The sequence below is a fragment of the Antechinus flavipes genome, chromosome 5, assembly GCF_016432865.1.
Source record: "Antechinus flavipes isolate AdamAnt ecotype Samford, QLD, Australia chromosome 5, AdamAnt_v2, whole genome shotgun sequence".
NCBI lineage: Eukaryota > Metazoa > Chordata > Mammalia > Dasyuromorphia > Dasyuridae > Antechinus > Antechinus flavipes.
In genome coordinates, this window is record NC_067402.1 from 147,474,265 (window position 1) to 147,491,955 (window position 17,691).

Consider the following 17,691-nt stretch of genomic DNA (forward strand, 5'->3'; position numbering starts at 1 on the left):
ATTGTTTAGGTTTTTTTTTTTTTCCCCCTGTAGTTGAGAAGTTATATATATTTTCCTCCCTAAAGGAAAATTTTAATTAGAGTGAAAAATAAAACCAAGTGAATTTAAAAGAATATTAAAATCTTAGAGTGAGAATGATCATATGAAACTATTGATCTAAAAAATGGGAATTATTTTCATTAAGGTTACTTAAAGAGTCAGTATATTTTAATTTTAACTACTCAACTAGTTAAAACTAGTTATATAGTTCAAAAGTAATACCCAGGTAATTAGTTACAAGGTAAAAGCAGAACCAGTATAGGAATGTACAAATCATGACTACAAAAATGTGAATAGAAGAAAACATGAAAAAATTTTTTTCTAATTCAGCAGGCCCAGCCTTGGCCATCTGGAAAAAAGATAAGAAAGTAACTTTTCTATTTTTTTCAGAGGTGAGGAATTATGGGTGTGCCAATATTTCATATACTGTCAGAATTCATTTGGTGTTGCTCAACTGCTTTACTTTTTAATTTCTTTATTAAGAGGAATGGGATCACTTGGTAGCAGGAGTGAGAAGAAGCATTTATTTGGACACGAGGAATAGTGTAAAAACAAAATGTAAATTAAAATAAGAGGATGAGACTAGAAGACTTTTGAGATCTAGCTGTATGGTCTTTGATCCTGTGACATTGTGACATAGTGTACAGTATACTTAAAATTTTCATCTCTACAAAACTTTTGAGTCTGACCTGCATATGTATGGGTAGGTACCATTGATGCAGAAAGATAAAGGAAGGGGCAAACTTTTATAACAGATTTCTTGTAATGACCGCGGTAGCACCCAGGACACCCCAGAATCAGCCAGAGTCAGGATAAGCATAAGTCCTTCTTTATTCTTGGTTCCCAGACACAGGATTGAACAAGATGGAAGCAGAATCTCCGCTACCGCCTTCTCCTCGGTGTAGCGCGGTCGTTAAAATTTCTAGAGAAGACTAGACTAGCTACACAGTTGACTTAAACATTTAGCGGAATGTATTTATTAAGATATTACTTTAAATGTCCCTTTTAACAAGAATTTCTCCTTATATTAAATCTATCAGATTATTTGAAATAATAGCAACCATAGCCATAAGATACTCATTATTGAGTATCTTAATTATAGGACAAAACAGAAAATAAGCTTCTTCTAAAGTGTTCATTGACATACAGGGTGGTCTTTATATTGAAAGAAAAGAATTGTTTGTATAGAGAAGTCCTAAAAATACTTCTGTTTCAGGATGACCTATGATCACATCAAGCCTTTCAGTTCTTTTTGCAACAAGATCTACTATGTCAAGAAAACAATTCTTAAAGGAAAAATCAAATAGATGAAGAATTACTTTTACTCATAATATGTCTAATAATTATGTCTAGTAACATAGTGAGATATAGATGGCCTTTTGAATTACACAAATCTTGGATAGACACTGAAGATAAATGATGAACTGAGGCTAGTGATGACTAGGAGAAAGTATATTGGGTTGCATTTGGGAAATTGTATGGTGCTATACGGATCTCAAATTGCTCATTCACAACCACCAGTCTTCTCCTATTGATGCTATAATGAATCATAAATCACTTTCCAGTGGATCAGAATTTTTGGTGACCACAGGGCAAGGCAGGTCAATGGAAAGAGATGTTGTGTGTGTGTGTGTGTGTGTGTGTGTGTGTGTGTGTGTGTGTGTGTGTGTGTGTGTATAATGTGAAAGAATAGTGGAGAGGAATCATATATACTTGCCTTCATTATTGGAGGGCACAGCCATTTCACTGAGATTACTGGGCTTAACTGATTCAGAATAGTATTTGTATAGTTAATAAAATAAAAATGGCATTACTAGGATAAAATATGTTTAATGTGAATACTGTATTTTAATTGAAAAGTAAATGTACTTGAAATAATTTAGCAATTTTAATTTTCTGAGTGAAAATAGTCATTACATTACTATGTTAACTTTTAAATAAGTTATCAAATAGTATTTTAAAAAATTTTGTATCCATAGTGCAGGTTGTGGACGAACAGGAGCCATTTGTGCCATAGATTATACATGGAATTTGCTAAAAGCTGGGGTAAGGATTAAAAATTTTAATTAAGTATTATGGCTTGCTTTTTTTGGGGGGAGGGGATGCTTTTCTTATTCACAATTGAGAAAATAACTTATATTTATGTCAGTATTGGTATACAATATACACAAATAACTGTACTATCTGGATATATAAGCAGTTATGAATGATATACATACTGATAATAATCATTAGGGTGTAGGGTTTAGAGGATGATGAAGATGCCACTTTTTTGATTTGAGTAAGTGGATACTCTTAAAATATCTCTTGACTAAAAAGGTTTTTTCTTATTAAGCTAATATAATTTTAAAAATTTTAATTACATACTTATGTAACACAGCTTTGTTACAGGCCAAACTTTTTTTAATTAAAAAAAAAATATGAAGGGTAATCATTTGTCATCTATGAAACATGTTTAGTCCTAGTTTTCTTTATCTTGTATAGCTTTTTCTTTCTTTTTTTTTTTTTTCATGATATGTGATTTTAAAGGGGGGGGGGGGAGACAAAGAATTCAGCATTGAGGCTTACCATTTTGTTTTAAATATAAGCATTTCATTGAGTTGAGACTTCCTTGAGCCAAAGGCAAAAGAAAGAAGGGGAAGAGAAGGAGAACCCCATTCCTTCTGTGACCTGTTTAGCCTCTTTTTATTCCCTAATTGAATAGAAAAACAACAAAGAAATAGAAATAGGAAAGAAGAGTAAGCCTCTTCCTTTTACTGTTGTCAAACTAGAAACAGACCTGTCTTGTAGAATCTAGTTTCTTTCTACTATCAATAGCCCTATCTTGTAGAATCTAGTTTTTCCCTATGCCCTTTCCTCAATCTGTTTTCTTCTATTCTTATTCAGATTTAGCTAACTTAGAAAGCTGCTTGCATACTCGGACAAATCAAAATAAAACAAATGTGTTTGTTTTTTTAAAAAATTGTTGCAAGTTAAGGTCTTATAGTTACTGTATTATACTAGGAAATAAAAAGAAACATTTGATGTAGCTACATGTGATGTAGCTCTTTTGTTAAATTTTTAATAGCTTTTTATTTTCAAAATACATGCAAAGATAGTTCTCCACATTCATTCCTGCAAAACCCCATGTTCCATATCTCTCTTCCTCCCTTAGACATTCAATACATGTGCACTTCTTCCAAACATAACTCCACATTCACCATGTTGCACAAGAAAAATTAAATCAAAAGGGAAAAGAAGGGAAAAGGGAAAGGGGGTGGGAGGAAAGCAAGCAAACAACAAAAAAAGTGAAAATATTATGTTGTGAACCTGCCCTCAGTTCCTACAGGCTTCTCTCTAGGTGTGGATGGCTCTCTTGATCACAATTGGAACTGGCCTAAATCACCTCACTGTTGAAAAGAGCCGCATCCATCGAAATTGATGCATAATTTTCTTGATTGCTAATTTTCTTGTTGCTGTGTACAATGTTCTCTTGGTTCTGCTCACATCACTTAGCGTTTTGCTCACTTCACTTAGCATCAGTTCATGTCATTTTCTCCAGGTCTTTTTGAAATCATGGTGCTTATCATTTCTTATCAAATAACAATATTCCATGACATTCATATACCATAGCAATCAGACATTCTCCAACTTATGGCCATCCACTCAGTTTCCCATTCCTTGCCACTACAAAAAGGAAGGACTGCTGCAAATATTTTTGCCCATATGGGTTCTTCCCCTCTTTTTTGATTTCTTTGAGATACAGACCCAGTAATGGCACTGCTAGGTCAAAGGGTATTCACAGTTTGATACCCTTTGAGCATAGTTTCAAACCTCCAGAATTGTTGGATCAATTCACAACTCCACCAACATCTATTAATGGGACACTATCCCCTCCAACATTTATCATTATCTTTTCCTGTCATCTTAGCTAATCTGAGAGGTGTCTAGTGATACTTCAAAGTTGCCTTAATTTACATTTTTTTAATCAGTAATGATTTTGAACATTTTTTGGGGGGAGGGCATGGTAATCCTTTTTAAGAGATTATATTTAAATAAAAGTACAAAATTACATGTGATAAATGCTAAGTGTGTTAACTCATTTTTTTATCTCTATGGTTGTTACAATTGAGTTTTTATTCATAATCAAACCAAAAATCTAGTTATGTCCAATATATGAAAATTGAATTCAACAAATTCTTTGTGGAAAAAAGTATTTTCCACAAAGAAAATTTAAATAAAATAAAAATGCTCCTTTTGTTTTAAAAGTTTTAACAATATATTGACATATCTATAATAATTTTTTCAAATGTCTTAAGTAGTGTTTTTCTCATAGTTAATTTTTGCTAAAAATACTTAATTGATATTGCTAAGGATATTTTATATACATCCCTTCTTTTCCATGTCAAGGAAATGAGAAGCTTGAAAGTGAAAGATGCTATCCATGGTGATACGAAGATAGAATTTTCCCTACAAGTAGGACAGGAAACAGCAAGAGGAGAATTTTGGAGACTGCTTGGCATGATTAGGAAAGAGTAGGAAAGGAAATTCCTATGGCTGTTTGCTAAGGGGAATGAATGGTTACCAGTAGGTGAAGGACATGGGTAAATGAGACATAAGACACAAATTATATTTAGTTTTTTTACAGTTATTTCTCAGAATTCATGCAATAAATTATTTGTTCTAGAAAATACCTGAGGAGTTTAATGTATTCAACTTAATACAAGAAATGAGAACACAAAGGCATTCTGCAGTACAAACAAAGGTATATTTTTGTTCCTTTGCAACTCTGTTATTACATTAGTAAGAATTCCATGGTTATTTTAAAATAATGTATTTTGTTTATTATTCTTTTATTGGTCTACAATAGGAACAATATGAACTTGTTCATCGAGCTATAGCCCAGTTGTTTGAAAAGCAACTTCAAAAGTATGAAAAATACACAGACTGGAAAATTTCTGATGTAGTGGTAAGTTATTGGGACTTAACTTTCCAGTAAATTTATTTCTTACTAATACAAACAAGGTATCTCAGCTTTCAGTTATCCATTTAAGTATGAACTTTTAAGAATTCTCTTATTCACAGCAGTATTTAAATATGGTGGTAGCAGCTTTATGCTTCTTGACTGTGGCTCTTCTGTGGTCAGTATTCAGGGAATGAAAATTATCAAAACCAAATGGAAATTGGAAATGAAGGGTTTTGTCCTTAAAATCATGCAATACAGATAGTGCCAAATATAATTTTTAGATTGCCAGTGGCATTCCTGTCTCTGATTTTGACACTGAATTTTTAATCTTATTTCTCCTATTCTTTGTGTATTGTTTTGCATTAATTTCCCTTCTACTTCCTGATCTGAAATTGTCTTTGTTTAGTCATTGAATTATCAACATTAAGTTTAATTATTAAGTTAATTAAAAAGAAATAAGACGTATTTTTGACATTTATATTAACATACTTAGCAGAAATTTTGGTTTCAAGTCAATTTTTTTTTTTTAAAGATATCTGGGACTTAAGTTAGTACTAAAAATTATTTCTATACATAAAAGAACTTTTTATAGGTTTAGATTTCAAATTCTGAGTAACAGAAGTAACCTTTTACTCTGTTCTTTTCCTTTTCCATTAGAATCCCATTGTGAGGTCTGTGTGTGTATGTGATTGTGTCTCTGTGTGTGTCACCCATTCTCGTATGAATTTCCTATGTCTCATTGCTTCTGCAAAGTGACAGGATTATATGTTTAAAGTAGGAAATGCCTGTGAGCTAGCACTAAACAATTATTGTGATCTGATGATCCAGCCAGCCCGAATAATAGTAGTTTTGAAAGTTCCTCTTTTTTTTCTTTATGGTATATCAATTTGTTTATTTGTTATGAATGAGGAAATAAAACTTAGAGAAGAGGTGATTTCTCTAAGGTCCACTGAGCTAATTGTAATAGAATTAGGATTAAAAAAAAAACAAAACCCTTTCTCAGTTGCCAGATTGGGATCTTATACCACCACAATCTTTGTATTTGAGAGTAGAATTGGAAAATTATGGGTAATTGTAAAGCTTAGGAAAGTAAAGTTCTAAGGACCTAGAATTTAGGAATTGTTGAATCTTGTCAAATATGTCCTAATGTAACAAACCCTGAAAATGAATTTTTAGAATAAATTCCTATTGGTAGATTACCTGTCACTTTCTCTCTTCAGGTAGTATCGAAAATAGAAATTCTGGTCTTTTGGATTTCAGATAAACAAAGATTTTTCAATGTATTGGTCATTTTTGTTCATTTTTCTTCTCCCCCTTTTTTGTAAAAATAAAATATTTTAAACATACTTTTCTTCTTTTGAGTTTCAAATTTCTCTTCAATGCTTCCCTTCTCAGTGGATGAGGGAAGTGTAAGATACTAGCTATAGATGTGAAATCATGCAAAACATTTAAAAATATTATAAAATATGATTGTTCCTAATGGTATTAACATAAATCACTAAAAAAAAATTGCCTTTTTAAAATTAAAACTTTTTGTTTTCAAAACATAGCCATGGATAAGTTTTCAACATTAACCCTTGTAAATCCTTGTGTTACAATCTCCCCCTCCCTTTTTCTCCCACTTCCTCCCCCAGATGGCAAGTAATCCAATATATGTTAAACATGGTTAAAAAAAAAAAAAGTTAAATCCAACATATGATACTTATTTATACAATTATTTTGCTGCACAAGAAAAATCAAAAATGAAAAAATGAGGAAGAAAATAAAATGCAAGCAAACTGCAACAAATAGAATGGAAATGCTATGTTGTGATCCCCACAGTTCCCACAGCCCTCTCTCTGGGTGTAGATGGCTCTCTTCATCACAAGATCATTCGATATGGCCTGAATCATCTCATTGTTGAAAACAGCCACAACTATCAGAATAGATCATCATATAATCTTGTTGCTAGAAATTTATTTAAAAAACAAAACAAAACAGGAAGAGACATAAGTATCAGACCTATGTTTTCCTGGGTATAGGGGATTCTGCAGAGAATAATTTTTTTTTTTTTAATGACTGCACAAAAGCACCTTCTCTGAAAACGATTTGTATTTCAAGATGAAGGGATGTGAATTGTCCTAATAGCTCCAAGGCCAACTTTATCCTCTAGGCCAAAGGTTCTTAAACTGTGAGTCATGAAGTGGAAGTCATGAAATTATTTGATGATGTATATATATCATCTAATTATTGAGGTTATCCTTGATGAAAAGGAGTAGATTTTTATATAGAGAAGGTAACATTTTCACAGTCAGAGATATTGGAGGCAAGATCCTGGTAGATGTAATGAAACGAAATATAAATTCTTACACTGGGATTTTAAATTAAGTAAAATATAAGGCAGAGGAAGCATTTTCAGAAAGCAATTTATTTTAAAAAGATCAGTATATTTTAGTGGACTGAAAATTATGACATCACAAGGATTGTTAACAGTTTTGGGTCACATTGTGAGACATAAGGCATATAATAGTCCTCTTGTACTTAGCCCTTGTCAAACAATATGTATAATAATGTATTCTTGAAATATACAATGATAAGTTGGGCATTGTCCAAAGAAAGGAAGCAAGGATGGTAAAGCTGAGTTTATTCCATGTTAAGATTTGAAGAAGAAACAAGTAATAGCTGTTAAGGATTTTTCAGGTTTGTCCCATGGATAAACATAAAAAGAAGGAAAAATATAAATTTTTTTTCATAACTGTTGAACATCAAGAACAGCAAAGCCATAACATTTGGACCTAATAGCCATTTTCAGAGTCCTTGGTGTGTGCTTCTCTGATAAATTGGAGATAGCATTGGTGGGAAAAAGATGGGAAAAGTGAATGGATTATATCAGTTATGTATTGTTGTAGATCATACTGGATGTTACAAAAGTTAGTTCAGGAACTAATTTTCAAGGTATTTGGAAGGGAAGACAACACAGATACAAAAAAAAAATCTTCAGATGCTGTTACCCAGAAAGGGCAACCCAAAAGAAACCAACTTCAAAAAACCTAATAGATAATTTATATGACAGAGATTTTAATATGTATATATATGTGGAGAGCAAGGATAGTTCTTCACAGGCAGTATTCCATGGTAGACCAAGTTGTTTGTTTGTTTTTTTTTTTTGCCTGAGATAGAAAACACCCAAACCCATTTTGGTGATAGTTCAATTGATAAAATAAAATGGAACATTACTTGACTCACCAGGTATCTGTTTCTCTCCCTTATATGCTGAAAATTAAGCAAGACTTTATAATTTGCTGGTCCTTCTGTTTTATCTTTAAATCTTAAGAGTAGTTGCCCTCCCTTAAATTGTCGCAAACCAAAAACTTTAGAAAATAATTATTTTCGGGACAAAAAACAAATACAATTCAATTTGGAAGACAAAAGGCCATACCTAACCCTACATATGTTAAAAATTTTGAAGAATGTTGGAAACAAAACAAAGAATTCTCTCAAATGTCCCTTCCTTTTAACATCCTAGAATATAAACAAGCTTACCAACTTGGGATTTAGGGTCCATTGTGGAACTTTGTTTCCCTTTCACTCACACAAAGCCAATAAGTCTATCCAATGGAGAGGTGGTGCACATTAGCTACTAGCCACAAATGACAGGGAAGGAAGTGGATGGGGTAGAAAATGCTATGGTCTATACTCAGAGCCAAAAGCTAGAAAGAGAAAGAGCATTGAGTTTGAGGGAAATGGAAAACCAGCCCAAGTTGCCTTTCCATAGATAGAGTAAAGGAACCTGGCAAGCTCACTGCTGGGAATATGATTGATTTGGGGTTTTTATGTTACCATAAGCATCCAGGTCTTCTCTTTGAGTTGGAAGTTCCCACACATTTTATATTAGCTAACATATAAATTCATATATGTTTATTCCTATTGAATTTAACTAATCTATTAAAAGTAGAAAGACAACAGTAGTATTAGCAATTTATTCTGGTGATGGACACATCACACTTCCTTTTTGCCACCCTTACCATTTGGAATAAATTCACTGTTATTTTTATTAAATAGTTTTAAGCAAAAGTAATGTTTAAAAGCAAAAATGTTTTCAAAAAAAGGAGGTGAAATATTTTATATGGTAGTTGTACATGGAAATAACCATTAATTTTGTTCTTTGAATTGTTCCTCCCCACACTGAGAAGTCAGGTTAGGCCCATTTGGAAAGAATTGCCTAACAGAAAGTGTACAAGAACCTTTTCTTTTCAAGGTTTGTTTTTGGTGATCTTGATTCACTGATTTGACAATACTAATGTTAAAAGGGATTTTCAAGAACAGACTCTTGCCTTGTTTAACCATTTAAGATTTTGTTGAACTTAAATATATGTTTTGGTGCTGTGACTAAGAGTACCGGCGTTTAGGTACTTACCATTCTAAATGTAATTGAACCTCAGTGTTTTTACTAAGACTACTTTTTTTTTTTTTTTAAATCTGGGATGATTGACTTGTATTGTGCATGGTATATGCCAGGAGCACCCAATAAGATTGAGAATTAAAAAATAATTTTGTTTTCTTTTTTTCCTTTGCCAGGATGAAATTAGCACAGAAAAGATTGTCAGCTCTCTGAACCTTGAAAAATCAGATTCTCCACCTCCAAAACCTCCACGTACCCGCAGGTACCACATTACTGTATTTTCCTTTTTGGTCTGAAGGAATTCTTTCTCATGATAGCATATAGAGTTAATAAAGTTGTTGTACATTTTAACCACAAATTAGGAATACTTTATTAGGGTTCTTTTTGTTAGCCTATAGTCTCTGATAGACTTCTTAATTTTAAGTACAGACCATTGAGTAAATGTTTTATAAAAATAAGATTTAAGTACAAGAAAGTTTTTTGATCAGGAAAGGCTTCACACAGACACTTGAGATAATGTAAAAGAAGAGCAGAATTCTGTGAGGAAGAAGGAGGAATTTGAGGGACTAAGAGGATGGCATTGTTCCCTAGAGTAAAAGAAAATGTAGGAAGGGGGAAGTATTTAGGGGGAATTTAGGCCACAGAAGCAAGGGAAGGAAGCCATAGAGTATGGCAAGGACCATAGGAGGGCAGATGAGGTGATACCAGGGTCAAGTGAAAGTGCTAGAATGACAAGGGAGTGGAGAAGGGCAAGAAGAAAGAAAGGAGAGAGGAGGGAAGGAGAGGGTAGAAAGGGACAGAACATGAGAGTGAGCTAGTTCTAGTGGTCAGAATATGTATTGAAAAGAGCACTGAGTAAATCTTGAAGTCAGATGATTTAAGTTTTAAATTTCAGTTATGATACTAGCTTAACAGGTTTCTGTTCTGGAAAATGGAATAAACAATACATGTAATATCACTTTTTTTTTCTTTTTCACGCTTTATTTTTCCTGAGCTTACAACTAGATAGGGTTCAAGAAGTGCTGGGAGTCTTTCTTTATCTCAGCTATTTTATTTATTTATTTATTTATTCATTTATTCATTCATTCATTCATTCATTCATTCATTCATTCATTTATTTATTTTTAAACTTTTTATTGACAGAACCCATGCCTGGGTAATTTTTTTACAATATTATCCCTTGCACTCACTTCTGTTCCAACTTTTCCCTTCTCTCCCTTTACCCCTTCCCCCAGATGGTAAGCAGTCCTATACATGTTGAATATGTCACCATATATCTTAGATACAATATATGTGTGCAGAACCGAACAGTTCTCTTGTTGCACAGGAATTGGATTTAGAAGGTAAAAAATAACCTGGGAAGAAAAACAAAAATGCAAACAGTTTACATTCGTTTCCCAGTGTTTTTTCTTTGGGTGGCCGCTTCTGTCCATCCTTGATCAATTGAAACTGAGTTAGGTCTCTCTGTCAAAGAATTCCACTTCCATCAGAACACATCCTCATACAATATTGTTGTTGAGGTATATAATCTCCTGGTTCTGCTCATTTCACTTAGCATCAGTTCATTTAAGTCTCTCCAAGCCTCTCTGTATTCATTCTGCTGCTCATTTCTTACAGAACAATAATATTCCATAACATTCATATACCACAATTTACCCAACCATTCTCCAATTATGGGTATCCATTCATTTTCCAGCCTCTAGCCACTACAAACAGGGCTGCCACAAACATTTTGGCACATACAGGTCCCTTCTTTTTTTCCCTTCTTTATTATCTCTTTGGGGTATAAGCCCAGTAGAAACACTGCTGGATCAAAGGGTATGCACAGTTTGATAACTTTTTGAGCATAGTTCCAAATCGGTCTCCAGAATGGCTAGATATATTCACAATTCCACCAACAATGTATTAGTGTCCTTGTTTTCCCACATCCCCTCCAACATTCTGCATTATCTTTCCCTGTCATTCTAGCCAATCTGACAGGTGTGTAGTGGTATCTCAGAGTTGTCTTAATTTGCATTTCTCTGATCAATAGGGATTTGGAACACTCTTTGATATGAGTGGAAATAGTTTCTATTTCATCATCTGAAAATTGTTCATATCCTTTGACCATTTATCAACTGGAGAATGGCTTGATTTCTTATAGAGTCAATTCTCTATATATTTTGGAAATGAGGCCTTTATCAGAACCTTTGACTATAAAAATGTTTTCCCAGTTTATTGTTTCCCTTCTAATCTTGTCTGCATTAGTTTTGTTTGTACAAAAACTTTTTAATTTGATATAATCAAAATTTTCTATTTTGTAATCAATAATGATCTCTAGTTCTTCTTTGGTCATAAATTCCTTCTTCTTCCACAGATCTGAGAGGTAAACTAGCCTATGCTCTTCCAATTTATTTATAATCTCTTTCTTTATGCCTAGGTCATGAATCCATTTTGACCTTATGTGTATGGTGTTAAGTGGGGGTCAGTGCCTTGTTTCTGCCATACTAATTTCCAATATAATATCAAATTTAAACCAGGTTAGTTAGTAGAATCAGATGAGACATAATGGCCATGAAAAAGTATATTATGAACTCAAACCGCTATTATGCAAATATGTTACTATTGGTAAGGAAATTATATCATTACAAATTTAACTCACTCATACTTATTAAATTTTTTAATGTCGTCCATTTTTTTCTCAGTTGCCTTGTTGAAGGGGATGCTAAAGAAGAAATATTACAGCCTCCAGAACCTCACCCTGTACCACCCATCTTGACACCTTCTCCTCCTTCAGCCTATCCAACAGTTACCACAGTATGGCAAGACAATGACAGATACCATCCAAAGCCCGTGTTGCATATAGTTTCTTCAGAACAGCAGTCAACAGACCTCAATAAAAATTATAATAAATCAACAGAACTTCCAGGAAAGAATGAATCAATAGTTGAACATATAGAGAAGAAACTGGAACGAAACTTGAGTTTTGAAATTAAAAAGGTTCCCTTACAGGAGGGACCAAAAAGTTTTGATGGAAATTCTCTCTTGAATAGAGGACATGCAATCAAGATTAAATCTGTTTCACCTTGTACAACTGAAAAACTCTCAAAGTCACAGGAGCCAAGTTCAGGGGATTCAATTGAAGATGTTTCTCAAAACTCTTGTGTGGACTGTGATGTATCACCATCTAGCAAAGTCTCAGTAACTACACAAGAAAGAATGCAGAGAAGTTTTGATACACCTCCAAGACCAGATTGTTTGCCTCTTAAAGAGAAAGGACATGCTATATGGCCATTACATGGTCCTGAAAATGCATTGCCTATTCCTGTTGAGTCTGAGAGCAAACCCTCAGATAATCAATGTCAGGCTACTAAAACTATTTCTCTAACACCAAGCCCCACGTTACAAGTAGAAGCCAACAATCTTGTGGATAGTAATACACCTTTAGTTACAGCACCCCTCAGTTTTACTAACCCTCTTCATTCTGATGATTCTGACAGTGATGAAGGGAACTGTGATGGAGCCATGCCTAAGAATGTGACTAATATTTCGACAGCAAGTGCTACAGTTTCTGCTGCCACTAGCACTGAAAACATTTCTACTAGAAAAGTATTACCAATGTCCATTGCTAGACATGATATACCAGTTACAATGTGTTCAGGGTCTGAAAAAGGTAGGTTTTATTCAGTTTCGCCCAATAGATCTCAAAATATGATTGGCCTGTGAGTTGTTAAAATGTTTTTTTCTTCTAAATTTCATAACCTAAATGATAAGGTATTTTTAGCCCATAGGTTTTAAAATGATTGAAAATGAATTTTGTTGTCATAACATAAGTCACAAATAATGGTAGATAACAAAGTTACAGATATTGTATGTATCATAGCCTGCAATGTAGGGGGAGGGACATTGCTATTCAAAATGTTGTTGAAACCCATTGGAATAATTTGGGCCACTTCATATCACTATTATTTCTAATGACTATCCATTAAATAATCTTTTTATTTAGATGAGTAACTTTCCTCTTTGCTTGTAAACAACTTCATGAAATCAACTTAGAATTAAAACCAATTTTGAATTAAAAACTAAACAAAATTTCATCAAGTCAACCTAGAATTAAAGCATTTTCAGTGTCTCTGAGATTTGTAGTTAAACTGAAGGATGGGCGCATTTATCTGGACCTATGCACAGAGATTGCTAGTTGTTGCAACCACATATAATTTGAAGGGTGATGATATAGACCACATTGGAACAAAACAATCAATCATAGACTAGAACAAAGCTTTATAAATAAGGCTGTTTCTCTAAAATGAAATTTTACTTAAGAAAATGGTAATAAAAATTTACACCAATTCGTAGCTTCAGAACTAAAGTTCTTTGTAAGCTAAATTAGGGGAGAAATGAAGCCTACATTCTTTGGTGGACTAATACAGTTATATTTCCATGTGTATGTGCACACATACATGATGTGCATGTGCACAGATATATATAGATTAGATTATGTCTTTAATACTTATACAATTTAATGATCTTTTTTTTCTTTTTTGGTAATTACCACCATGATTAAAATATTTGAAGAAAAATAGTAATTTTTTAATTTTTAAAATGCCCCCTTTTGTTGTAGTAAATGGTAATAGAAGTAATTGTTTACCTTCAGGCAACAGAAAGGAATGTAAACACAAGTAATGTATTGGTAGTTTATCAGTAACTAAGCAGTGCTACACATATATGAAAAATATGAATGTCATAAAACACATCTGTTTGCAATTACTATATAAGGGATGATTCCCCCCTTTTTTAAGGTACACGATAATTGTACATATACATATATATTTGTATATGTATGTTTGTATACATGTTTGAAAAACTATGAAAAAGAAAAGCATATATTGTTTAAATTTAAAATGTTTAATGCATGCGTACATATATACATACATAATAATTTAAATGGTGCCTTTATTTTTCAAACATTTTATCTTCTCTATAATTGTGGATGATATTCTATAGGTTGAGAGATTTGGGCACAGTGATGTTTGTCCAAGTTCTGTGAGAATTACTGTTGTGTCTTTTTTAGGGAAAACTTTTTGTTTTGTTGGAATTCTTATGTTATTTAAAATTTTTATTGTCTGTAGAAAGCAGTTAATGGTAGTTACCATGCTATCAACTTACTATTTCTTTTCTTTTCTTTCTTTTTTTTTTTTTTTTTTACAAGTTATATGCATGGGTAATTTTACAGCATTGACAATTGCCAAACCTTTTGTTCCAATTTTTCCCCTCCTTCCCTCCACCCCCTCCCCTAGATGGCAGGATGACCAATACATGTTAAATATATTTAAATTACAAATTTAATACAAATTAAGTATACATGTCCAAACCATTATTTTGCTGTACAAAAAGAATCGGATTCTGAAATATTGTACAATTAGCCTGTGAAGGAAATAAAAAAAATGCAAGCAGGCAAAAATATAGGGATTGGGAATTCAATGTAATGGTTCTTAGTCATCTCCCAGAGTTCTTTTGCTGGGTATAGCTGGTTCAGTTCATTACTGCTCCATTGGAACTGATTTGGTTCACCTCATTGCTGAAGATGGCTAGATCCATCAAAATTTATAGTATTGTTTCAACTTAGTATTTCATATTTTCATCATATAGTATTGTTTCAACTTACTATTTCATATTTTAAATGTTCTCTTCTCATTTATTAGAATTTTTTAAAAAAATTATCAAATTGACTACATAGTATGTTTATGTAAAAGCTGGATAACATGTCATGTGTTTTATACTTGAGGAAATATTTTACTCATATTTTTGCCCCTGTTTGGTGGGGGGTGGGGGAGAAGGGTTTTGAGGAGGAGAATGCCTGAATTGTTGTTAGCCACACTATCACTTAAGGAATGGTTTGCCTTTGAAAAGTTCTTGTTTTAAAAGGATGTGTGAAATTACATGTTGTTTCTTAAGCCTTGTTCTTTTTTGACCAGTTTACTTTCTAATGTTATTTTTATATTATTAACTAGACGAAAAGGGACTATTAAATAAGTATGACATTACCAAAGCTTTTAAAAGGAACATACTTTTGAGTTCAAAAAATCTTTTTATTGCCTTGGCCTTGGATTAGTCAAGACATTGATAGAACTCTTGTTTTCCTTAAGAAGCTATAAATATATTCAACATTGAGTATATGTAGAACATTGGTTATGGATTGTTAGGGAGTCCTGACTTCACTTGTTAGCTATTTGACCCTGGGCAAATCATCTACTTTGGCTCCCTTAAGTTTGCTCATCTACAAGATGGGGTAATAATAGCATACTCTCAGGATTGTTATAAGGGATAAGATCTTTTGCAGATCTTATATATGTACAATCTTAAATATAAATATTTTTATCATTTTTAGCCATCTTTGACAGTGGCAGTTATTAAAGGATCCTTTTTAGAGGAGACTTGTCTAATCAGTATTAGAAATTCAGGTGTTTTGCTTTTTTTTTTTTCTTTTTTAAATTAAAATCATTGAATAATTTCAATGCTATTTGTCTTTGGAAAATATTTTTTTAACTAATTTTTCATTTTGATTTAATTTAGAATAGTGACTTTTAATCAGATTTTCTCAAAGCTATATTCTAGTGGACAATATAGTGAACATTATTTGAAAATATGTATGGAGATTGCACAAACTGTTAACTGACAAATCTTAATCCTAAGAGAATGTTGATAAAGAATTTTAACTTAAATTTTGGGGTTATTTTAACAGCAAAAGTTGTCAAAAGAGTAAGTTTCTAGGAAGCTAGTTTACAAACTCTATATGCAATGTAATAGATGGTGAGTTGGTCCTTTTTGGCTAGAACACATTCTGCTAAGATAAAAATCTTGGGTTGATGGTTACATAGCCAGAGGCTATCTCCTCTAATCTGGGTTATGTTCCAAATATCACAAAGGCAGTCAGGATCTTAGAATCAAAAGCAGGAAAAAACATCAAAAACTATTTATTCCAGTCCCTCTCATTTTACAGTGGAACTGAAGGTGAGAGAAGTTAGTGACCCACTCAAGGAAAATTAAATGACAGGATTTGGACCTACATCTTGTGACTCCCATCTGGTCTTCCTCCAGAGTATGTGTAGATGGCTCGACTATAAACCAGACCTATCAGTAACACAACCCACAATACTCCCTATTAGGGCTGGGACCCTATTAAAATGTAATTAATAAATATTAAAGAAAATAAACACATTTAAACATAATGTTAATTTATGTGGATTTTGAAGTCAATTAGGGATCCTTAATGTATCATTCTACTTGAGTCTGATACCACTATATAGGAAAATTGTGGCTGATCCAAGGCAAAATAACTGTGAAATAAGAAAAATTTTGGGGTCTTTCAGCTTCTCATTTTTCTTCACTTTGTCCTTTCTTCTGCTTCTTTTTATCTCCTTTTATCTCCTGAGGTTTTTGGCCTTTCCTGTCACACTCACAGAAAAAGGTTATGGCTAATATTTACTCTTTTTGATAAATTTTGTTACCTCACAGATATTCTTAAATCAAAGTATGAATTATAAAGTTATAAGAGAAACCTTTCTAGAATTCCCTGAAAGCCCAGCAAATAGGTTACCTATTTTCCTTACTAAGGAAAATCCTGAGGGCCAATCCTAATTATTACAAAGTAGACTACTTCAGGCTTCATCTCTTGAGCATTAGGAAAAACCTCTGGGAGAACTGTCTTGTTAAAAATACATTTTTACATGCAGTTCATATTTTCATTTTAGTGTTTGATTTCCTCAGAATGGATAGTAGAAAGATGTTAAGGAATAAAAATCGATTATACTATTTTTGCTATTTTGCTTTTTCTTTGAGAAACTATTAAATATGTTGCCATTCTTGAAATGAATATAAGACTGCTTTCATTCTGTTTAAATGACATTTAATTTCATTCTTAATCATGTGTCATGTGTATTTAATTTAGATGTTGATGTTAGCGAAGATTCGCCTCCCCCACTACCTGAAAGAACTCCTGAATCTTTTGTATTAGCAAGTGATCATAGTGAGTTTCTTTTATATTGTTTGATACTGTTACATTTTTTAGTCTTTGATGAAATATTTCACTTCATATGTAGAAATTTCCTCATTGCATTATGTAAACTGATTAAGGACTAGAATTTGAAAGCATTTTGTATAACAAAGTTAAGAATAAAATTTTTTAATTGATACTGGCAAATATTAGACTAAAATTTTGACAAATTGGTCTTATAAAAAGACCAATTTAAGTGTTTTCCTGTGTTGTAACTGATTGATGACTTTATATTTAACTAACTTAAGCGTTTCACTTTTTATGTCTAACTAAATTAAGCTTCTCACTTTGAGA

General features: G+C 32.6%; 1 protein-coding gene across 5 annotated transcripts in view; it reads left to right on the forward strand.

The window, feature by feature from the left end:
- Window positions 1-17,691, forward strand: part of PTPN12 (protein tyrosine phosphatase non-receptor type 12) — an 83,135-nt gene that overhangs the window by 59,787 nt on the left and 5,657 nt on the right. For all 5 annotated transcript variants that reach the window (XM_051962024.1, XM_051962021.1, XM_051962022.1 and 2 more), the window contains 6 exons: window positions 2,019-2,085; window positions 4,706-4,783; window positions 4,889-4,987; window positions 9,542-9,627; window positions 12,050-13,017; window positions 17,293-17,370. In XM_051962024.1, coding sequence (XP_051817984.1) covers window positions 2,019-2,085; window positions 4,706-4,783; window positions 4,889-4,987; window positions 9,542-9,627; window positions 12,050-13,017; window positions 17,293-17,370 — 1,376 coding nt within the window. The remainder of the gene's footprint in view (window positions 1-2,018; window positions 2,086-4,705; window positions 4,784-4,888; window positions 4,988-9,541; window positions 9,628-12,049; window positions 13,018-17,292; window positions 17,371-17,691) is intronic.